The 25,180-nt window shown below is 46.4% G+C and overlaps 1 protein-coding gene across 2 annotated transcripts in view; it reads right to left on the reverse strand.

Moving 5' to 3' along the window:
- SLC41A2 (solute carrier family 41 member 2) overlaps positions 1-25,180 on the reverse strand; it is a 325,633-nt gene that overhangs the window by 142,850 nt on the left and 157,603 nt on the right. For both annotated transcript variants that reach the window (XM_069229008.1, XM_069229009.1), the window contains exon 6: positions 15,106-15,252. In XM_069229008.1, the coding sequence (XP_069085109.1) occupies positions 15,106-15,252 (147 nt within the window). The remainder of the gene's footprint in view (positions 1-15,105; positions 15,253-25,180) is intronic.

The raw sequence follows: 25,180 nt of genomic DNA on the forward strand, positions 1-25,180 counted from the left end.
TCTTTTTGCGTCCAGTCGATGGAGTCGCTCCTCTTCCTTAGAGGGATGCGGTGGAGCAAAGAAGGTGGGCAGGGTGATATTCTGACCCAGATGGAATGGGGTCACCACCTTGGGGAGGAAAGAGTCACGAGTTCTGAGAACCACTTTATCTGGATGGATAGTGAGATACGGTGGCCTTCATGTCAGGGCCTGTATCTCACTCACCCTCCTGGCAGATGTTACTGCCACTAAGAAGGCTGTCTTGATGGTGAGCAACCAGAGGGAACAGTTGTGCAAAGGCTCGAAAGGAGCCTACATGAGAAATGTGAGGACAAGATTTAAGTCCCATTGATACATAATAAAGGGCGTAGGGGGAAACATATGTACAAGCCCTTTGAGGAATCTATTTACAATGGGATATTTAAACAAAGAAAGCTGGTCAGGCAGCCGAAGAAATGGCGATAAGGCAGAAAGATAGCCCTTTAGAGTCCCTAAGGAAGTACCCTGCTGGGCTAGAGACAGAATGAAAAGAAGAATGTCAGAAAGAGAAGCAGAAAGAGGGTCAATAAACCTTTCTGTAAAATAATGTAAAAAGCGTTTTCAACGGCAGGCGTATACCGTTTTAGTAGAGGGACGCCTGGCTGCCAAAAAATACTTTACAGACTTCGTGAGGAAGGTCAAAAGCCATCAACGGCCGCTGCTCACTCTCCATGTATGAAGGGGCAGAGTTGACAGGTTTGGGTGGAGAACCCTCCCCCTGCTGCTGCGACAGAAGATCCTCTCGAAGGGGCAGCCTGATCGGAGGATTGATGCTCATTTTGAGTAGCTCGGGATATCAGACTCTCCGTGCCCAATCCAGAGTCACTAAGATATCTTGGGCCCGGTCGTTCTTGGTCTTCTTGAGAGCACTGAGCAGAAGTGCTATAGGTGGAAATGCGTATAGGAGGCCTGAATTCCACTTGCAACGAAAAGCATCGCCGAGCGATTGCCGCCTTGGAAACTCCCAACACCCAATACTGCTGACATTGCGCGTTCCCTGCGGAGGCGAACAGATCTAACCAAGGCTCGCCCCACTGCTGAAAGAGTCCTTGAACCACCTCCGGATGGAGACGCCATTTGTGATCTGTGCTAGGCATCGACGGCTGAGTTAATCCGCCCTGGCGTTCAGAAAACCTGCCAGGTGTTGAACCACCAGGGGTTATGCACTGTAGTTCCAGCCATTTCCAGATACGCAGAGCCTCTTGACAAAGGGTCCACGACCCCACACCGTCCTACTTGTTGCAGTACCACATTACTTTAGTGTTGTCTGTGAACACCTGCACTAACTTCCCTTTCACAACAGAAAGAAATGCTTTCAATGTTAGCCGGATCGCCCAGAGCTCCAATAAGTTGATATAGAGCCCTGATTCTGCCGGAGACCAGAGGCCCCTGATCTCCGCCTCTCCTAGGTGGCCTCCCCATCCCAGACGTTTTGCATCTGTCACTACTGTGAGATCTGGTTGGGTAAGGGAGAGGAGTCTGCCTTTGACCCAATCGCAGTTCACTAACAACCACTGCAATTCTTTTGCAGTTCCCTCAGAGATCCGAACCGTGTTGGTAAGATTTCCCTGATGCTGTGCCCACTGGAACTTCAGGTCCCACTGCCTAGCCCTCATATGCCATCTGGCATGTTTGACTAACAGGATGCAGGAAGCCATGAGTCCCAACAGCCTCAGAGTCTGTCTCACCGAAATCCAGGATAGAGACCGAAACATCGGTATCATAACCTGAATATCCCGGACACGCAGCTCGGGAGGATAAATCCGAAACTGCATTGTATCCAGAACTGCTCTGATGAAAGGGAGCTTCTGAGAGGGAGTCCGGTGCGACTTCGGCACGTTTATATTGAACCCCAGTTAATGCAGGAGGTCCGCTGTAGTCTGAAGGTGGGTGATGAGAGCCTGGGGCGTAGGAGCCTTCAACAGCCAGTCGTCGAGGCAGACGAAGACTGAAATCCTTAACCTGTGCAGATGAGCTGCCACCACTGCCATCTCTTTGGTTAACACCCAAGGGCCACTGGTGAGACGGAAGGGGAGCATGATAAACTTAAAGTCCTCGTGGCCCACCTTGAACCGCAAGTAACGCCTGTGGGCAGGCAGGATGGGAATGTGAAAATACGCATCCTGCAAGTCCAACATTACCACCCAGTCTCCTTGATCTAGGGCAGACAAGACCTTAGTAAGAGTGAGCATCTTGAATTTCTCCTTTTTGAAGAAGAGATTCACATCCCTTAAATCCAAAATAGGACGAAGACCCTTGTTCTTTTTGGGAATCAGAAAGTAGCAGGAATAACCACCACTGCCTACTTCTGATATCGGGACCCTTTCTATGGCTCCCTTGGCCAAGAGAGCTGTAACTTCCTCGCGGAGCAAGGGCACATGATCCTCCATCAGCCGTTCTTTTACCTGAGGGATAGAGGGAGGGACAGACTAATGGGAGGGAATAGCCCTTCTGTATGATCTGAAAGACCCATTTGTCCAATGTTATGGATCACCAGTGAGGGAGATAAAACTGAATCCTCCCTCCAACTGGGCGGACATGGTCTTGCACAACCATACTAGGAGGGCTTGAGCGTTGCGGAAGAGGGGGGCTGGGTGGTGGCCGACCTCTGGCTAGACCTTCTGGGTATGAAGGTGCCACAGCCGCGTCCTCGCACTGGATGTTGTGATGCCAGAGGACGGTGGCTAACCTGTTGTTGGTGTGGTACTGCGCCCCTCCCGAAGCCTCGAATGGGGCAAAAGACAGACTACCGTCGATCAGGCGCTGAAAGACCCAAGGATCTGCCCGTAGCTCGAGAATCCTTGAATCTCTCAAGCGCAGAGTCTGCCTTTTCACCAAAAAGGTGTGTGCCATCAAAAGGCATGTCCATCAAGTTTGACTGGACAGCCCCCAAAAAGCCAGTGGTACGCAGCCAGACGTGGAGTCGGAGGGCCACTGTTGAAGAAATCGCTCTGCCCAGCGAGCCGGTCGTGTCCAAGCCACACCTGATGGTTAACTTTGCTTCATCTCTCCCATCCTTGACAGCCTGGTGAGAGTGTCCCATACGCACTCTGGGGCCTGGAGCAGCACTTGTGTCACTGTATCCCATAATGTATGGAAAAAATGGGCCAATAAGCATGAGGTGTTTACTGACCTCAATGCCAGGCTGGAGGAAGAAAACATCTTCTTCCCAAGTTGGTCCAGCCTCTTGGATTCCCTATCCAGAGGAGCAGAAGGGAAGGCACCACGGAAAATGGAGGTTTGGACCACCAAGCTCTCTAGTGTTGGGTAAGGAAACTAGGGTCGCTTGGAGCTTGTGTATGGCGGTGGCCGATTGCCCTATTCACAGGAGCCCCTGTGCTGGTTTTGGACCACGTTCCCAGAAGGACATCTGGGAGGGCTTCATTGAAGGGTAACATCTGCTCTGATGTAGCAACCTTTGGTTGAAGCACCTCTGTCAGGAGATTAGTCCTGACTGGCACCGTAGGCAAGTCTAGGTCCAAGACCTCAGCTGCCCTACGCACCACCATGGCATAAGATGCCCCCTCCTCCGTAGCCACAGCGGGAGGTGACAGCATGCCAGCATCTGGAGAAATATCCAGTCCACTGGCTTCCCCTAGATCCTCATACCAGTCCTGTTCATGCTCCAATCCGTATTCTAAAGGGTCCTCAGATCCCTCCCACTCCTCACCTGTGCCTGGCTGTTCTAAATAAGCCTCGAGCACAGATGTGGGCCTAATCGGCGCCGTGTAAGTCGGAATCAGTGTCAGACAACGTGGTTCCGGCTCTGGATCATCCGGAATGAGGATGGGGTTACGCGCCGGTGGTGGAGGGGGCGTTGATGTTGAGCCCTGCGCTGGTCCAGATCCACTATCGGATCCTGGGGTCCCAACGGCGCAGAGGCCGAAGCCTCCAGCATCGAATCTGATGAGGCCCCTGTTGACCCCGCGGGCGTGAAGACCCACCCAAGGGGGCAGCCTGCCCATAGCCTCGTAAAATTCTTTTAATTGAGCGGGGGTTAGAAAATGTTGGGGGATCCACGCAAGCCACACCTCCCTGGACTCCTCTGGGTGTCTAGTCTTAAAAAATGTCTGGGTTTGTTAGGTTTCCCTACATGACTGCCGCACCCGGGATGAAAAATGCAGGTTCCCCCGCCCCCCACCCCCCCCTTTGGAAAAACAGGTAGTTTTGTACTAGATCATTTTGATGTGTCCACATTGTGTGTTGGGGCATTTCCTAACGCGGGCACTAAGTCTACCCATAGAAGTGAGGTACCATTTTTATCGGGAGACCTGGGGGAACGCTGGGTAGAAGGAAGTTTGTGGCTCCCCTCAGATTCCAGAACTTTCCATCACCGAAATGTGAGGAAAAAGTATTTTTTAGCCAAATTTTGAGGTTTGCAAAGGATTCTGGGTAACAGAACCTGGTAAAAGCCCCACAAGTCACCCCATTCTGAATTCCCCTAGGTGTCTAGTTTTCAGAAACGTCCAGGTTTGCTAGGTTTTCCTAGGTGCTGGATGCACTAGAGGCCAAAATCCACAGCTAGGCACTTTGCAAAAAACAAGCCAGTTCTTTGGGGAAATGTGATGTGTCCATGTTGTGTTTTGGGGGTTTCCTGTCACGGGAACTAGGCCTCCCACACAAGTGAGGTACAGTTTTTAACCGGGAATCTTGGGGGAATGCTGGGTGGAAGTAAATTTGTGGCTTCTCTCAGATTCCTGAACTTTCTATCACAGAAATGTGAGAAAAAAGTGCCAAATTTTGAGATTTGCAAAAGATTCTGGCTAACAGAACCTGGTGACACCCCCACAAGTCACCCCATCCTGGATTCCCCTAGGTGTCGAGTTTTCAAAAATGAACAGGCTTGGTAGGTTTCCCTAGGTGCCGGGAGGCCAAAATCCACAGTTAGACACTTTGCAAAAAACATGTCAGATTTCAATGTGATGTGCCCATGTTGCTTTTCCTGTTGTGGGCATTAGGCCTACCCAGATAAGTGAGGTATCATTTTTATCGGGAGACTTAGGGGAACACAGCATTGAAGAACAAGTGTTATTGCCCTTTGTCTTTCTCTACATTTTTTCCTTCCAAATGTAAGACAGTGCTAATATGGGGTCCTGGAATTCAAAGATGTGCAAATAACCACTGCTTCTCGACACCTTATATTGTGCCCATTTTGGAAACACAAAGGTTTCCTTGATACCTATTTTTGACCCTTTATATTTCACCAAATAAATTGCTGTATACCCAGTATACAATGAAAACCCACTGCAAGGTGCATCTCATTTATTGGCTCTGGGTACCTGGGGTTCTTGATGAACTTACAAGCCCTATATATACCCGCAACCAGAGTAAAACGTAGAGAGAAGTGGCCGGCTTTTTCACCTTAGTTTCAATTTTTTTTTTATTTCAGCTGTTATTTTCTGTAGGAAATCCTTGAAGGATCTACACACAAGACCCCTTGCTGAATTCAGAGTTTTGTCTACTTTTCATAAATGTTTAGCTGTCTGGGATACAGCACTGGTTTCACACCCATTTCTGTAACTAACTGGAAGGAAAATAATAAAAATGGGGTATGTTCTAGTAAAATGTCAAAATGTGTTGAAAAATGTGTTTTTTTAATTCAAATCTGCCGGGGGGGGGGGGGGAACACATGCTTTCTTCTGCAGCACTTTTTTCCAGTTTTTTGCAAAAAAACAAAATGTTTGCTGTATTTTGGCTAATTTCTTGGTCTCCTCAGGGGAACCCGCAAACTCAGGGTACCCCTAGAACCTTAGGATGTTGGAAAAAAAGGATGCATATTTGGCGTGGGTAGCTTATGTGGACAAAAAGTTAAGAGGGCCTAAGCGCAAACTGCCCCAAATAGCCAAATAAAGGCCTGCCACCTGAGGGGGAAAAGGCCTGGTAACGAAGGGGTTAACATGTAACTCTAAATGAAATCCATATAAACAAAGTTAACTCTTCATTTTAATTTTCTCAGCATAGTGCCATATTTGTAAGTGCAGAGATTTGTTCCATGTTCTGAACACTGCAGAACGTTTTTCAGCACTTTAGATTTCTCCCATTTGGTGGAGCTTGGCTTGGAGCGTCAAGATGGCAGTCGCACTCAGAAAGTGCTCTGGACTCCCTCAGTCATCCTCTTCATGCCATTGCCATCGGAACATCACCTCAGCATCCACAAAAGCCCCTCAATGCCCCCTGGACTGGTTTGCTGTGCTGCCCATTTGCAGCTGATGAGAGATTACGCCATCTCCACACCACATCTGACGACCAGTGGCTCCCCCTACCTGGTGGCTTGAGAGGTCTTGTCGCTGGCCTGCGGGGAGCTCCTGATGCACTGGGTATTGGGCTCCTGTGGCCTCCCCTGGACTGGGGCTGCTGCCTGGGGGGTCCCGGTCATGGATTACCGGGTGGGTTGTCATCGATCTCCCCACGACCTCTGTGATTCGGGCCGGAGCCTGTCCATGCCATGTTTGAAGCCTTGATGCCTGCCTGGCCTCCTGCAAGGACCTGTCCTCATATGACTGAGTCTGAGTGCAGGCTCCTTGTTCAGAGTTGGGGCCTGCCCGTACCATGGCACGACTTTGGTCCAAGGGGGGTTATGACTTGTCGCTGGCATTAGGACAGGGCCTGGCGGTCCTCGTAGTCCTTGCGCCTACACTGTGCTGTTGCTGGGATCTGCGCTCACCATCAGAGGAGGAGGAAAGTGAGCAGCTCGTCCACTGTGGCCCCACAGGGGCCGGAGCTGCTCTCCTGCCCCAAGGTATGTGCCTGCTCTGTGGATGCCAGAAATGATGGGCCTGATGAGGCCTCCCCATGGGGGCACTTATGAACAGCTCCTGCCCTCCCACTAATGATGATGTTTATTTCCCAACCCCTACAGAATTGAGGGAGGAACTGGAGGGATTTCTGGCCCTAGGACCCCGAGACTGGTGCTCTCTCCAGCCCCCAGGATTTGTTGTGGTAGTGGTGGTGGTGGTGGTGGGGTTTGCAACCGAATGTGGCTGTCCCTTGGTAGCTGCCCTGTGAGCCTACTCACCCGTGCATCACTTTTAGCATCCAGGCATCAGATCAGAACTCGTGACCACGAATCAGCCTGACCTCCATCGTTCCTCCTCTTTGGCGATAGTCCTGCAGGAGTCTCCTACACGCACCCACACGGAACTTACTGGTCTGTCACCTCCACCTGCGGCCATCCCCTTGGCTGGGGGGGGTGAGGATTTTTGAATCGCTATGGCCAGGATCTCAGAAGCTGAAACTCTCCTGGCTACAGTGGAGGTCGAAGTTAAGAATCTAAAATCGCTGAAGATGCTGAGAACCGCTGTAGACGCAACAATGTGAGTGTGCTTTTGGCATCCCAGAGGGCAGCGAACCGTAACAATTATCTGAATACCTCGAAACTTGGATCAAATCCTGGATGCCCCCAGGCCAACTGTCCACCTGGTTCGCCATACAGAGGGCCCACAGGGCACTTTCACCCGAACAGCCCTCAGGTGCATCTCCTTGACCGATGATCATTCGAAGCGTTAACTTCAGAGTTAGAGGTGCTATCCTACAAGAAGCTTGCTCCCTAGATCCCGCCCTGAGCTTCACTGCGGTGATGCCAAGGTTCTCCTCTTTCCGGACTACACCAGGGAAGTCCAGCAGCAGTGCCAATCCTACCTGGCATTCAAACAAAAGCTCAGGGCACTTGGACTCCAATACCGTCTCTTATTCCATGCTAAACTCAGAGTGGTCTACGCCAACAAGTCTCATTTTTTTGATACCCTGGAGTCTGCCTGGTCATGGCTTACAGAGGAACGCCCACTACGTGAGCCTGATGGGGCCGCCTTGTGAGGGGCCACATCCCATGAGCCAGCTGGAAAGATGGTGGAGCCCTGGCCTCAACGCTATTGCACTGCACTGTTCTCGAAAGAGAGACACCACCAAAAAGGCCAACTGATCCTCACTATCTCCCCAAGAAAGAGATCAGTCTTTTTCCTCGACACCCCCCCTCTCTCGGCCTCCAAGATGGCTGAGCACGAGGTGGACCATGGGGGCCTCTAGCAATACAAAAGTATGATGGACTGAGTGCTGAAACTTTTAAAACACTTACCCCCAGTCACAGATCTGGTTGAATCCACTGTACTTTTGCTCACTATGCCACCCCAGTTTGGACCCAGCCATATGCAAATCAATCTTGACGAGTCTTGACCCTGCTCCCCATGGGAACAGTCCAGCCCTCCCCGGACCGGAAACAGCATCCTGGGGACGGTTTTGGCCCCCTGGATGCAACTTCTGTGCCGAACCTCTGGCGAACACTGATCTCTCACAGGGTCCTGCCCTGTGACTCCATTGTAATCATCTGTTTTTGAGGCACTGGGGCATCTATGCTTGACATTTCACATTCCTGTTCTAATGGCTGTTATTTATCCTAGATAATGAAGGTGTCCACCACTCCCATTCCCATTTTTCCAACATGTTATATTTCAGTTTTCCTTTTCAGGATGACAGATGCTTCTAGGGTGGGCATATTGGGTGGAGAACCTAAGGAGGGGGGTGGGGACTCAGTGAGATGTCATTTTTATTGAAAGTTTTTATCTTTTTGTACACTTGTTTCTATCTAATGCGCCCAGGCACACAAATATTATGCATCTTTTACAGCATGACCCAGAAAAGAAGCTCCACATCACGTGCTACGGATGTGTGTTTTGGCTGCCTTATACGGCGGAGTAAAGTAATCCCATACACTACAAATGCATACCATCTCTGCCGTCCCCGGTCTAGCATCCCTTCGACTTCTGTCATGGAACATTAATGGGCTCCTGGACCGTGTGAAATGCACTGCGGTCCTGTGGTTCGCACATCAATACCTTCTGGAGGTCCTGTTGTTTCAAGAGGCTCACCTTTTGGGTAATCATTGCCCCTTTCTGGCATGGAGGGGCTATGGCAAGGTCTTTCACTCGGGCTTCGCTCGGGGTCCCAAAGAGTGGCAAACTTACTGTGTTGTTCCTTTCGTATGACTGTCTCCTGTAACATCACAGACACCCAAGGCCGCTTCATTGTGATCACTGGGGTGGTTGAAGGCCGCACCATCAACCTGTTAAGTGTTTATGCGCCTGCAACGGTAGTAAGTGCCCTTCTTAGCGACCTTTCCGAAATACTCCTCGACCTCCTGCAGGGACTGACACTGATAGGCGGCGACTTCAACGCAGTCCATGTCCTAAAGTGGACACCACTGCCCCCCTCTCACGGCTAGATGCACTGGGGCCCGTCATCTGTCTCACTGAGCTACCACCCTAGGCCTTTGTGACAAGTGGCAGATATGGAATCCACTGCAATGTCAGTTCAAACATACCTCCCCCGCACACCATAAACGCTAGTGTATAGATCTAGTCTTCATGCCAGCGCTGACTGTCGCAACATTTCTAACGCTCAGATTCTCCCCGAGACATTTCAGATCATGCTCCTCTCCTCCTCCTTCTTGGTTCCTCTAGGGATGGCCTATGCCCTATGTGGTGTCTCAACGCATGGGACCTTCAAGATAAACCCTATGTCCAGGCCCTAGGTAACGAACTGAAAGCATATTTCCATAGCAACGAAGGTTCAGTCGCCACGAGTGGCTCCCTCTAGGCTGCCAGCAAAGCGTCCATACGGTGGTATTCCAAAGGGCGAATCCGGGCAGAGGAGCAATCCAGCTCCCTCCATATCACCCAGCTGGAAGCTCGCACTCTCCGCCTCAAGGAAAGCCTTGAGGCTGACCTCCAAGGTGACGTCCTCCAACAGTTTAATCTCCTCCATGAAGAAATCCGTCTCCAGACCCTAGACGCTGCCAAACAGTTATGTCGCAGCACAACAGTTAGAGTATACGTGTGGGGAGAAAACAACAGGAAGCTGGTTAGCCTCTCATCCACAGGCAAACAGAATTGTGCCTGATATCACCGATTAGTGTGGTAATACTTACCACACTCTTCCAGGGATAGCACAAACTTCTGCCCACTACTACAGCCACCTATACGCAGCAGCCCCTTGTGGGGACCCCGCCATGATCTTGCAGTTTCTTAATGATACACCACTTCCCTGGGCCAAAGCCTAGATGCTGGATGAGCCCTTTACAGCCAAGGAGGTGAGTGCGGCTATGTCTATGGTGGCCCCCCAAAAAAACCACTGCCCTGACGGGATTCCAACAGAGTACTACACCACGTTACGCAACATTCTGGCTCCCTGTCTCCTTGCCCTTTACAATGACGTAGAACAGAAGGGTACCTTCCCTCTGGACGTAGATATTGCCACGATCGTGTAACTGCAAAGACGCAGCCCCTCTGCACCGCATGCACAGACTATCACCCAATATCCCTCAACGGTGACGTCAAGATCTTTACTACTATTTTGGCCACCTGTTTCAAGCAGGTCCTACACATCCTGGTACATCCCGACCAATGCAGCTTTATGCCAGCCCACAGCACGAGACACTGCCTCCGTCCCCTTCAGGTGGCCCTCACCCACCATCATCTCCTTCCACCCAACCTAGCCTTACTTCTAACTGACTTTGAAAAGACCTTTGATACAGTGGAGTGGGGATACCTGAAACAGATACTGGTGCGTGCAGGAGTTGGGTCCTGTTTTTGTGGACTCATCCAAACTCTGTATTCTAATCCCACAACGCGGGTCCAGATTCATGGAGTACTTTCTGACTTCTTCGCTATAAGGAGGGGAACTAGGCAGGGCTGCCTCCTATCCTCATTGATTTTTGTTCTGGCAATTGAGATGCTGGTGAGCCTCATCCAGGGGGACTCTCAACTGTGTGTATGCATGTGAAGTGAGGGACATGAGGACCGCACAGCCTTATATGCCAATGACATCTTAGTTTATCTCATGGGACCCACAATGAGTGGTCGCCGTTGCCGCCACATTCTCCAACACTTTAGGTCAGTCTCCGGTCTGAGAAAACCCCTCTAAATCAGGATTAGTAGACCTGGCTTTGTCCAGAGACTGCTTTGACTACCCAGAAAATATCCCCATCCGCCCCCTTGGTTTAAACTCCCTGGGCATCTGGGTGGCACTACACCCCAAACTTACCTGGTCCCTCAACCTCAGGCCCCTTACATGCAAGGCTAAAAGTGACCTTGATAAAAGGCAATCCCTCCCATTAAATGTCATGGACCGCGTAATCCTGTATAAAATGATGAATCTGCCTAGGTTTCTTTATGCCTTCCAAAACCTCCCACCCTCCATACCGCAGATGTGGTTTCGGGCCCTAGATAAGGCTGCCACTTCCTTGTTGTGGCACAGCGTTAGACCTCGCCTTGCCCTCATTCATTGCCAAAGTGCCCCGAGTGATGGTGGTCTGGGATTGGCCAACCTATATCTCTATTATTTGGCTTCTAAACTCCTGATGATACATTATTACTTTAAGGGGGGCTGGTCAGACCTTGCATACCGGCTGCAGCTATCACTTCTAGGGCTCTCCCACAATGGCTATTCTTAATGGCTCCACGCTCCCCCCACTCCATTGCCCCGGTGACCTGAATAGTCTTCCTAGCATGGAGGGTGGCCTTATGTCAACCCCAGTGGGATAAGGCACTCACTCAGCAAACACCCCTCTGGCAGGACACCTGGTTACGTGAGGTGGCAACTCTACAAGGTTTTGGAAGATGGGATCTTATCGGTATCTCCCAATTGGGTGACATATGGTCAGGCACACACATATAATCCTTCCAAGAACTACAGAGCACCTTTGCCCTCACCAACACACATTACAAATATCTTTGATTGCGACATGCACTTCAAGCTCACGGGGTTTAGCCTGTCCCTCTGCCTGAATTCAGCTGGCAAGAGGCCAAACTCCTCATGGGGGCCCTGGGCAAAGGCGGAGTATCGAACATTTACCAAACACTGATTATCAACGCCCCGTGCACTTTGGACCATCTTCGATCCCGGTGGGAGGGCTGGCTGCGACCCCTTGAAGATGATGATTGGAGAGATGCACTGATGGCACCAAGACTTGTTACCATCCCTTCCAGATTACACCTATATTAAGCAATCTAATTATATTTTGCTTACCTTACCCCGGCTAGATTGCATCAGGTGGGTATTCTGCAGGAACCCACCTGGCCCCATTGTGGCGCTGACCCTGGATTTCTACCACATGGTGTGGTAGTACCCTAAGATTCAGACAATTTGGTCTGCAGTGGTGGAGGAATTTACGGACCTCCTGGGATGGAAAGTCACAATCTCCTCCTTCATGATCTTGTTGGGAGTCCTTTAGGGAGCTGGAGGCAATAGTGTAGATCAAGCATTTTTGGGTACAGCCCTGATGGTTGTGAAATGTGACACTGCCTCTCTCTGGGAGAACCTTTCCCCTCCCACTCTGTCAAAGTGGAGATTGGTGTGCACAGCAGGAGAAGCAGGTGTATGAGGCCTGGGGTTGCCCTCAGAAGCATCTGAAGCATGACCGAATAAGGCAGAAGTGGTTGGGCAAATTACCTTAGAACTGGGACCAATGATAAGTATGATGGGGCTGCCTTGTGCCAAGGTATTGTACAACTTTATAGCCTACACTGTGATTAATGCTTAATTGCTTTCTGCTGTACCAAAGATGTGTCCTGTCAAATTCTCTTTGCAAAATTCAATAAAATGTGGTTATTCAAAAAAAAAAAGTCTCCCATTTGGGTTATAAGGCAATACATGGTGAAAAGTATGTCCTGTGCCACAAGTACATACAACACAGTCTCTCAGTCACCCTTGCACATACATACTATTCATATGCACACATCTCAAAAGATAACACTCTCTCGGACACACGTGGCAGCCCTGTCCTAGTGCCCCTACTTTGTTCAAGCCACAGTATCTGGCTCTATGGATATTAGGCTTAAAGCCAATTAAGCTGGGCGTGGGGGCACTTGGTAACAATGCATGAGTTGCTAAGCCTTCAGTAGCTCACTATGATTATCACTGACCAGAAGTAGCTCTCACTACAGAAAAGTTTGGAGACCCAAACCAAACAGTAACAAAATTAATTCCTGTTATGCAGCAGCTGGCCTCATGCTGATTTGGTAATGGCTCTGCCGAACAAACTGGCTTCCACCTTCTTCTTCAAAATCAGTGATAAACACGTGTAACTTTGCACACTAACCTATCCCTGACTCCATAGGCTGACTCAGACACTAATTACAAGTGGCCTTGAGTGTAATCTTCAATATTTTGATATCCCGCGAAAGACAGCTACTTGGGGGTCATCAAAAATGCAGAGAGAGGGAATTACTGGTTTTACATGTTTTGCCGGTATAGATTGCAGAAATTGTATTTTTTTTTTTTGCTGAGTATTCCCAACATGTTTTCCCCATGTGTTTCACAGGGAGTTTCAGAAACCCTCAGCAATTGCAATCTCTGTGTGAAACAACACTACTTATAATTCAAATGGGCTTGATAACTGATATCACCTCTTCATCCCCTTCCCTGTTCCTCTCATTACGAAATGAGGCATTCATACCGCCACAGACACTTTCATAAGACCACATTTCTGTAAAAAATTATACTTAACACAAACCCCACCTCTCCCTCCTAGTACATGTAGCTTTGGCTTACCTGAAAACAGCCTGTAATATACCAAGCTTCATAATCATTTGAAATAAGTACCTGAGGCGGGAGGGAGGGATGTAATGATTGGAACAGGGAAATCTGGACTAATCTATGCATTACAGGGGCTACTGGGATTAACGACCCACTTCTTACGAGGGCATCAGTTGTTTAGTTATACCTTCCACCTCCCAAGTCTCCTTGGGACTATATTCACTTTCCTCAGATTTCTATAAAGAGTGCAGCCTACTATCAAATGTGTACTTTATCGTCAGTACTATGCAATGGGCTTTATATCTGCTGTTTTTTTGGTGGTGTTTGCAGAACTGAAGGGCCCAAAGTGCAAAGGCCATTGTGAGAACTAGCGTGCGCAAATTGCACTTCAAATGGTTTGCGATCCAGGCTACAATTTGCAAGTCAATTAATGTACTAACATGTGACATAAAAAACGAGGATTCACAAGAGGTGGCAAAGTCTCCTGTCTAATAAATATTGAGTAAGCAGCAGGCATTCCACCAACGTCTGTGAATGCCTGCAAACCGACCTCCATTCTTACCGGTTCACGCGTTGCAACACAAACCACCACACAAACCACCACAATTCTCAGAAAGAAAGCTGTCCCAAATGGACATACTTCTTTTTGCAAATCAGTTACCACCTCATCTCTCAGGTCAGTAACTGATTTAGGGTTTTCACAATTGAAACATCGCATTCTGAATCGCAAATAGGAGGAGTTTTCACTCCCATAACATATTTGCAATTTGGAGGGGTCAAAGAAGTTACTTTGCGAGTCGGAAAGGCTTTTCCAACAAGTAGAGTAACAGTTGGATCCTTTAAAATATTCTGTTACAATCACAAAGCATATGATGTTGTGAATCAACAGTTTTGCCACCGCAAAATTGTTTTCCGTATCGATCTTTCACTTCTTTCATTCCAGAAATAATTTCAAGGTAGGCATTTTATGTAATGGCCTGCCTAGAAGCACATATTTTAGCCAAAAGTGCCTGTTTGCAGAAGAACTCAAAGTGGCATTTGTGTGCAGAAATGCTAACAATGGCAACATATATGTATAAGATCAGGAGGATGAAAGGAGCAGCCAGAAAATAAGAAAGGAAGATCTGGCGCAGACATAAAATATACAGTAAAGCCCACTAGTTTAGTTAGTGAGTGAGAGAGGGAAAAGTTGGAAGACAATTTAGTTTTAGCGGAATATTTCCCTGGTGATATAAATAGGGAAAAGCCTAAAGAAACTGATGAAAACATATCCGTGTTTTTGTTAATCAGTGTTTTTCATCCGTTTTTAAAAATGTAACCCACGAATCAAACATGTGGCAGTAAAAGCTCACTTAACACTGTGCAGTACATTCGATGTCATCATTAATGGCAAGCATGGCAAGTCAAAGATGCCTTTTGCATATAATCATATTATATTTTTTTGGAGTACCAAAATAAATAATTTTAATTTTCAATTAATAATCCGGAAACGAATGCATTTGAATGAAAAGAGGCATTTTAAAACCATTATTCTTGCAAAGAAAGGTCTGCTATACTTACCGAGACAGTAATAAAGACCCTGACTTATCCAAGCTAATATTGCAAGAGTGATGAGGTCCCCAAAACTAGCAGCTATGGGTGTGGCAACATTATCTGGATTAATACCAGTTTTCTTCGATCCAACTATGACGCCAACCATTATGATACCTATTTCAACAATACAAAAAAAACGAGTGACGTTATAATGTGATCCTTTCCAAAAATGCATAAGCCAAACACATTTCTTCCTACACATAGTCAAGCAAGGAAACGCTCAGTGCGTGAAAGAGATAGTGTTCAAAGAAGGAATTACCGTTGCAATGTTAAGAAACGCGGTTTGCGTCATTTCCATGCAAATTATGCCTGAATTCCTCCTTATTGTCGCGCCTTGAGCCACGGCCGTCATGAATTGGTACACAGATAGAAAATGATGAAGTATAATTTGCGTTAGAAATAGAAAAGGGCGATCTATTCTGCTGGCAATCAGAGTGGGAGATTGAACTCCTAGCGAATATTCTAGATGATGTTGGGAGCCAGTCATTATTTCATCTATAGGAACCTCTTCATTGATCAAATGCCAGTCTTGGCGTTTCTCATCAGATAGATAACTAGATATTTTTCTGGGGTTTGAGTGCTTTCCAATACAATAAATAAATATGAATACAAAAGGTGTTCTGTTGACAGCTCTGAAGAGCGTATTTGTCCTTCTTTATGTGAAAACCCATATATCGGGGAGTTATGATACTCCACGTACAATGTAGAAAGGACATGCAAAGCACACACGATGAGCATGATGAACATGTCTGAATATAACAGAATACAAAGAGATCAGCAGTCTTCTCCTATTTCAGCGAATTATACTAATAAGGAAGACTTTGCTTGAAGCGAAATAGATCTTTCTTGCAATTTTAGTTACACCAGGAGGTGTAGGTAATTTCTGGAGGCATCTCAACAACAATTACCCTTTTTCTAAACCCTGTCACAAATCCATTAAGCTTCTAATATTGTTGCAGACCAATGAGTAACTTTTAATACTCCTCGAGGGATGATGTCAGGGGCACAAAGGGAAAATATCATCAATATGCAAAGATATTAAAAAAATACGATTTTTCATTACATTTAGTATATCTGGCACGTTAAGAGTACCACAAATTTACAGAGAAAAGTTACAAACACAAATTCAAACAAGATCCTGAAAACATACGTATCATGTCAAAATATCTACTTAGGACTAGTTCTTGTTATTAAACAAATGATCACTCATTCACAGCCACTGACTGGAAGAAGGAAGGAGTGTAAGGAGAGGTAGAGAAAGAGTGAGAATGGAAAGAGAGTGAGAGTGAGAAAGAGGGCAAGTGAAATAGAGAAAGAGAGGGAGAGTGGGGAAGTGAAAAAGAGAGAGAGCTGGTATAATAGCCTTAAAACGGAATAGAAAGCTTCCAGGTAGTATGTAAGACACCGCACCTACATACCTACCATTTTGCAAAGGGTGAATGAACCTCAGTTCCTAAGTACCTGCAATATCCTGGATCCATAGAAATACCTGACCCATGTTACAGTATCTTTACACAACAATTTCAGATGATCTAATCTACTTATTGGTCTGTGATATTATGACTGAAACATTGGTACGTGCATTTTATGTACTTCTCTAACCAATTCTACTGTTTGTACTAAACTCATCCCTACATGGACATACACACACAAAATATACATGATATTACTTAATTACCGTCCATTATGCCGACTGGCATGTCTGGAAGTAATGAAAGAACTCCATTTGTGTCAGTCTTGGGCAAGTGTCTGTGCAGTGCCCTAAATGTGTCTCAGGATCTCACTGTCATTTCTGAAGTTCGCCTCCAGGTGTTCTTAGGCCTGCCTCTCTTCAGTTCGCGTTCTGGGGTCCAGTGGAGAGCTGTTCTTGTGATGGACTCCTGTTCATTTTCTACAGTGTGTCCTATCCATCTCTATCTTTTTCTCATAATGCTGGTGTCCATGCACTCTTGCTTGCATCTGGTGAGTAGTTCTTGGTTAGAGATGGCTCGCAGACTGAAAAATATCAAAGATTCTTCTCAGATTGCTGGTGTGGAAGGCTGACAGTTTGGTGATGCTGCTTTTTGTAACCGGCCAGCATTCTGATCCATAAAAGAGTGTGGACATAAGGCAGCTCTGGTAAAGCCTCAGCTTTGTGTTGGTGCTGTGCTGAGATGCCCTGCACACATTGTCCAGCATCCTGATTGCATTCCTGGTCTTGTTTGGTCTGCTCTTGATGTCACTGCCTGACCCTCCATCATGTCTAATAATACTGCCTAGATAGATGAAATCTTCAATTGCCAGTGGACCCTCTCTATCCACCTTGATTGATGAAGGGTTTAGGATGGCGAGTGGCATGGCTTATAATTTTTTCATGTTAACCTTCAGGCCTACTTCCTGTGCATAGATGTAGAGGCAGGACATCTTTTCCTGCATATGCAGATGTGTGTGAGAAAGCAAGGCTATGTCATCTACGTATTGAAGGTCTTCCAGTGTAGAGAATAATGTCAATCTCATAACTCTGGCTTGGTCTTTAGGTGTACGTCAAAACACTGTCCATTTGCATTCACCACACCACACTACATGACAGCTGCAAAAGATCATAATAACTGAAACCTTGAAAGAGGGAACTATTTATGTTCCTTTAGAATTTTTAACTGTATTGGAAATGTGTTTCTACCATTAAAGCAAAACAATTATCTCTTAATATGACAATGGCCAGATGAACTAGTGGATATTAGTTGCTACTTTGGGTGCCCAGCCATCTCTCTTCTGTTTCAGTGCAACCTTGTCCTCGCCCTGCCCTTCTGACTCGTGTTGGTGTCTGTCTACTGTTATTTTTCTTGTTGACTGCTCGTTTTCCCCCGACTCAGTAACTGCCCTTTCTCGTTTGTACTGTAGGTTCTCCCAGTCTCTGTTTAACTGCTCCTTTCTGCATTCTTTGTTCCTCTTAACTGCCCCTTTTTGCATCTTTTGCTTTTCTTACTGCTCCATTTTGCTGCTCCTGCCAGACTTTCTTGATCTCTATGCCAGACTTTACCACTCTTGCTGAGCCCACCCACCACTCCTCAAGGCCCTACTTAATGGACGCCCTACCATGGCCAGGCCGCCAGCGCACCAAAGGTAAGCCTGTCTGCATCCATCAAACCTGGACCACGACCAGCACTAGGATCTCTGGTCCAAATTCCTCCAGCAGCTACACCATTGACAAAATCCATCTGCTCAACCCTGGACACCACCACAAACGCTGCTGTCAAGCCACACCTTATTCAACAGTGGGTCCCTTTGCCTGCTCGCATTGCCACTTTACGTGTCTCCACATGCCTGCTCCTACCATCCACACACATTGCACCCCTCACCAAGTCAGAACTCAAGACTTGCACTCACACAGAACCACACATCAAGCCCACACAACACTTACTCACATGCATGCTCCATGACACACGCTCACTTGGCAAGCACGCCACAGAGATTTGGGTCCTCATCAGCTCCAGCGCATTGGACCACTACTCCCTCACCGAACCCTAGCTCAACTTCACATTGGTGCTGGACATCGCCGCAGCTATCCCTAATGGATACATAATCCTGCACCAGGACTGACCCCATACATCAGGAAGAGGACTCGCCTTCATCCACAGACACCATGAAGTGTACCTCTCACACTGACCCAGAAGCCCCTTTTATGGGACACATGCACTTCAAGCTTCAGATGGACAGTAAAACCAATATCAAAGGCATCCTCACCTACCAGCCCCAAAGACCTCAAACACTCTTCAGCAATCTCCTCATCAACCTCAACGCACCCCTCGCCATGAGCACAAAGGACTTCATACTCCTAGATCCTAGATCTTAACGACCCCACAGACTTCAACTTCACGGACTTGCTCAAAAATCTACAGAACATCGGACTCACTCAGCTCGTATAAGGCCCTACCCACATTGCCGGACACACCCTGGACCTCATCTTCTTTTCCAACGACAAGGTTAAAATCAGCCACATCACTCCACTCACACAGACATACTATTCCATTGTCCACTTCCACAAAACAGGGCCACGAACCACCCCTACCGAGTCTAGCAACATCTCAAGTCGCTGCTGGAAGAAAGTTACAGAAATGGAATGGCTCAACTCCCTCCGACTAAACTACCCAGACCCCAACAATGACCTCATCAATGACACAAACAACTTCATCAAATAGATTATCATCTGCACCAATACCTTGGTGCTCCTGAAAAGCATCAAACCCAAGGGATCCAACAAACAAGATAGCTGGTACCTCACGGACCTCAGAGAATCCAAGAGTTTGCAAAAAACTCAAAAGGAAATGGACAACCACCCGAGAAATCATTGCAAGAAACACCTACAAGGCACACTTAGACACTATCACTGTGAAGTAAAAGAGACCAAGAAAAAGGCCCCAAACCTGAGCATTGAATCTAGCTCCAACGTTGGCAAGGAACTTTGCCATCGTCAAGGAATTCACCAACCCAAAAGCTGCAACTCAGCCCATCACCCTTACACAAGAACTCTGCAACAACCTCTCTGACTTCTTCCACACAAAAAAATCACCAAGATCTATAGCAGCTTCGAATCCCAGCCGCCCCCTATTGACCTTCCTAGCCTGCTAACCTCATCAACCAAAGATTACCAAGTGACAGCAAGGAGCACTCTATCCAATGAGGATACTGCAACAATGAACAAAGTCCACTCGGGTTTCCACAGACCACTGCCTCCTATATCTACAACCTGGGAAGTGCCATGATCAAAGCTGCACTCACTTCCATCATAAACACCTCCCTCAGGACAGCCACCTTCCCAGATAGCTGGAAACACACCAAAGTCACTGCTTTCCTCAAAAAACCCTCAGCCGAACCCAAAGAACTCAGCAACTAACAACCCATCTTGCTGCTCCCCCTACCAGCTAAAGTCGTCAAGAAGACAATCAACAGACTCTCTGACCACCTACAACGCCACAAACTCCTGTACAACTCACACTCAGTATTCCAAAACAACTTTAGCACCGAAACAGCCCTCATCGCTGACACAGACGACATATGCACCATCTTCGACCTTGGACAGATCGCCGCCCTTATCCTCCTGGACCTCTCCACACCATCTCCCACCATACTCTCATCTCCAGACTACACACAGCGGGAATACAAGGATCAACACTCAACTGGAAAGTTTCCTTCATCTGCGGAAGAACACAAAGAGTCAGGTTCTCGCCGTTCACATCAGAATCCAAAGACCTCATCTGTGGAGTCCCACAGGGATCATCATTTAGCCCAACACTTTTCAACATATACAAGACTACTCTGGCAAACATCATCAGATCCAACGGAATCAATATCATCTCCTAAGCAGATACACTCAGCTAATTCTTTCCCTCTCAGACGAAATTGTTACCCCCCAGGACAAACTTCAAACAACGCATGACCAGCGGTGGCCAATTAGATGAAAGAAAACTGCCTCAAGCTCAACACCGACAAAACTGAAGTGCTGATCTTTGGGAATAGGCACTCACCTTGGGACTCCACCTAGTGTGCTGCCAATCCTGAACCCACCCCCACCCCAAACAACCATGCTAGGAACCTAGGGCTCATCCTGCACATCAACCTCAACATTAAGTCTGAGGTCAATGCTGCCTCCTCCTCATGCTTCCACCTCCTCTGCATGCTACATAAAATCTTCAACATTTGAACCTTGCATACCACCTATATACAGATGATACACAATTATAATTAAAGATATACTCCCTAGAGGATGTCATTCAACTAAATAACACTCTAGTCAAAACTCAGACCTGGCTGTCTCAAAACTAAATGAATCTGAACTCTCTGAAAACAGAATTCCTACTTTTCTCCCCTCACAACAGTGTCACACATATCCAAAACTGGCTAAAATACCTTGACGCCCTCAACTGCAAACCTACCATTATTCATTCCGCATAATCCCTTGGAATAACACTAGACAAGAATCTGAACATGCTAGCACACATCAGTGCAACCACGCACAATTGGCCATTCCAACCCAAAACTCCTGAAGAAAGTGAAATCATTCCTGCCACCTCCAGACTTCAAACTAGCAGTACAATCACTAGTGGTTTCCAGACTAGAATATGTTTTTTGCGTCCCTTTCAGGTCTTCCCAATTCGAGAACGTCTCCACTCAAAGGGACCCTCAACACAGCAGCAAGACTGGTAATAGGCACAAGACGCTTTGATCACATTACCCCATCACTCAGGTCTCTAAAATGACTCCCTCACGAGACCAGAACTCAACTGAAAATTGCTGGCCTCACGCATAAAGCTTTACATTATAATGAACTCATATACCTGGCAGAAAATATTCAAATCTCAGGAGGCAGTCGCTCCCTCAGAAGCGCAAACTCTCTCAGGCTAAAACCCATCAGATTCAGAAAACGAAAAATCAGCAGACATTCCTTTTCAGGATCAGCTCCAAGGATTTGGAATTCCATACCAACCGAAGTTTAATCAAACCCATCGAACCACATTGTCAAAAAAGATGTGAAAAAGATCCTAAAGAACAGATTCCTCTCATAAAGTCATGATAGCCTATATCAATGGATGCCGCAATTACATTAATCCCAATACATGGCACAAGCACATCCATCCCAGTAGAATCTCCACACAAATACTGTTCCCTCTTGGAACTGGGTACTTGGAACTGAACCGACTGAGAGCAGGCTCAGAAAGCTATCTTGGAGAATCTGTCTCAGTGCTTCATATATGAATGACGGATGCTTAATAATAACTCTGTTACAACACACCATATCTTGCTTTAGCTTTTAGTTTTTAGTATATGTTTTATGTTAGGTGTTCATTCTATTTATGCTTCAGGTCTTTGTTTCTGTTTTCACTTGTATGCACAGTGCTCTGATACCTTTGGGTCATGTTTGCGCTTTATAAATCACACTAAATGAAATAAATAAAATAAAATAAAATAAAAAGGGTGTCCCAATGGACACCAGACATACTGTAACACTGGCCTTAATCACAAGCAGACTAGACTATGGCAACGCACTGTTTGCTGGCATCCCAACAAATGTTCTTCACAGACTTCAGACCATCCAGACTCATCCTCGACCTAACACGCCAAACCCACACCACAACATTCCTCAGAGTGCTCTACTGGCTCCCGTTCCAGAAGTACTGACAGTGCAAACTTCTAACGCATGCATTCAAGTCACTACAAAACACGCGAACCACATTCCTCAATCACCGGCTTCACTTCCACTACCCCACCAGACAAATTTGCTCAGCATCACTCTCAATCACACACACACACCGCATTCAGAGAAACAGAATTGAAAATACAAATGAGGAGTGCTTTGAAGATCTATTACCATCATCAAGCCTCACAAACGTAAATAGAAATACACTTTCAATGACCCCGAAGTGAAGCAGTACAGATGTAATGAAATAATATGCTCAAGGCTGCATAGTGCAAGCCTCCAATTTGCTACTGGAGTCATGCACAGCTTTTTGCTTGAAGGATAATTCCACATCACGTCCAACCTCACTGAATTCCTGATGCTTCCTTCCCAAAGATTTAGCCTCTAGCCAAAACAACAGGTATCATCCATGCAGAAGCAACCATAGCTCTCAGAGACCTAATGAAGAAATTAAATGAAAGACCGTTCACCGTCCATCTCAGATCTAAAGTTACCTAGGAAGAAAACTAAACTGGAAATTAGGGTAACTAAAGAGCTTCTGTAATATGTACAACAGCTTGACATAATCTAAAGTGACCAATTACAAAACATACAGCCTCTTTTCCCTGGAATTAAAACATTGTGCAACAGGGACACCTCTTAACCTCCCCAAAGTTCAGGGCATGATAAATCACATCTCAGAGGCAGGAATCATGAGGAATTGTTGAGTGCATACAATTATTCTTTCAAAATGTCAGCCATGAATTGACACAGTCCAACCTCAAAGCAAAGAGTGCTAAGTAAACTAAGCCAGAATTCGCCTCCTACCGTTTCAATATTTGGATGAACCGTAAATGTCAAGTTAGCTAACATCACCATGTACACGTCCAGATGCATGAATAGGGTGCCAAACGTCAATTAGAGAGCGGGCCAAAGAAAGACTTGACTTATCATTAATTGCCAGAATCACATCTACGTATGCATAAAGTAAACACATCAGCACTTCAACTGATTTCATAAAACAGAGTCCCTGGTGCTAGGAGAAGCAGAGAAAACAGTACAAACATCAGCTGGCCCAGGTTATGGGGAGTGTTTCCAAAAGGAAAGGATAAGAATCTAAGTGTGTAATTCAACTCAGATAAAAATTAGTAGCCCCACCTTCCAAATGTCCATAATCCTTTTGCAAATTTCAACTCTGGACATCATAAATTACAGCACCCTAACTCATTCATGTATTCATTCATTAACAAAGAATACAGATTCAGGTAGACAGCCTTGGCTATAACACGAGGAAACTAGACCAAACAAAACCATGCCCCTACAGGTAGGGAGGACACTTCAACTGGACACCACATGACAAATGGTCAAACTTCTGTTTAGATGATGATTGTGCAAGCCAGGCCCTGTGTGTGCTGTGGGTATGAGTACTGGATAGAAGGAATGGCTGCACGGCATGGCCTGAAGGTAACATGGGTACCGAAGCTGGTTACATTACCATGACTCCTCCAATGTACTGTTAATGTTTCCTCTGGTGACCTTGCACGTGAAAACTATTGCCTCACGGGACGTATTTAATGCCAAAGATGACACAGACCAAAATCTTTATAAATAATACCTCTATATAAATCATGTACAGAGTATGACCTGTGAGCTCTGTATAAAGGTGAACCTTAGGTCCCTATGTGTAACGCAAATAGGGTGTTTCCTCAGGCCCCACTTCATTCTATGCATGCAAATTAGAAATCATAACCAAAGACTATGTTCTGTATGCATAATGCCTATGAAAGAAGCAGACACACAGACTGGCCTTTATAGATAACATATAGACGATCCTTATCGCAAGGCTTGTAGTGTGTGCAGGATTCAACCAAAGGCTTTGGCCAGTTTTCCTTAATGTTGTAGAAACAGGGCACCTGATCCCGACCCAAACTGATGTTAGCAACTGATCTGCCTAAGAGCAAAACCCTCAGGAGCAGCCACAATCAAGTGCACCCATATGTTTTAATGGGACCTTCAACTGGAGCACAGAGTAGGAGGTTGATAGACCACCTCTATCTCACTTTAGTGGCAGGCAAACAGTGACAGCAGCAGTAGTGAAAAGATGGAACAGAAAATAAAATGAGACAGAACAGAAAATAAAGTAGACCATACTAGTATATATGAACAGGAATATTATATACTTGATATGCAATGGACAGGTGGTCAGACACCTGCCAATGGAGAGTCACTGCTTCATTAAGTTTTATTGCAAAAAGTTCTGTAAATCATGAATAATGTTACTTGGTTGGTTTATGACCCAAGTAGTAAAAGAATAATTTTATTCCTCATTGAAAATCAATCAGGATTGAGCAAGAATTAAAGAGAAGAAATATACTCTAAAGTACCTGAAACATCGGTCTGCCTGATCGCTGATACTTGCTGGCATCCTGTGCAGTCTTCAAAAAGACTCTTACACCAGACGCCGTTTCATTGTGATGGGAAAACCAACATCTTACTTTCAAGCCTCTGAGGTAAATATGCTTGAAGAGGTTAGACCATGTTTACTTACTGTTGGACAGTGTTGTGTGAAGAGTTTGCCAGCACCCTGGTGTTCTGTGCTTTCTGGTATCATGCTGCTTCATCCCAGATGCCAGTCTGTGGATTCTTCAATAAGTCCTTCATAACGACCCTAAATTCCTTCCTAAGACCGACTGCAACACTTCTCAAGTTTAATGTTTTTAAGTTTATTGTGGAGTCAGGAGGTAAAGGGTGAGAATAATGCATCACATGAATAAGTTTCCTGTCTGGTGTTGCTAAAACAGGGATTATTTTTAAAACGGGGTCAAGGACTATGCCCTGTGTACCATCTGCATGTTATCTGTACAGGGCATGGCCAATAGCCATGTATGA

The sequence above is a fragment of the Pleurodeles waltl genome, chromosome 4_1, assembly GCF_031143425.1.
Source record: "Pleurodeles waltl isolate 20211129_DDA chromosome 4_1, aPleWal1.hap1.20221129, whole genome shotgun sequence".
Classification (NCBI taxonomy): Eukaryota; Metazoa; Chordata; class Amphibia; order Caudata; family Salamandridae; genus Pleurodeles; species Pleurodeles waltl.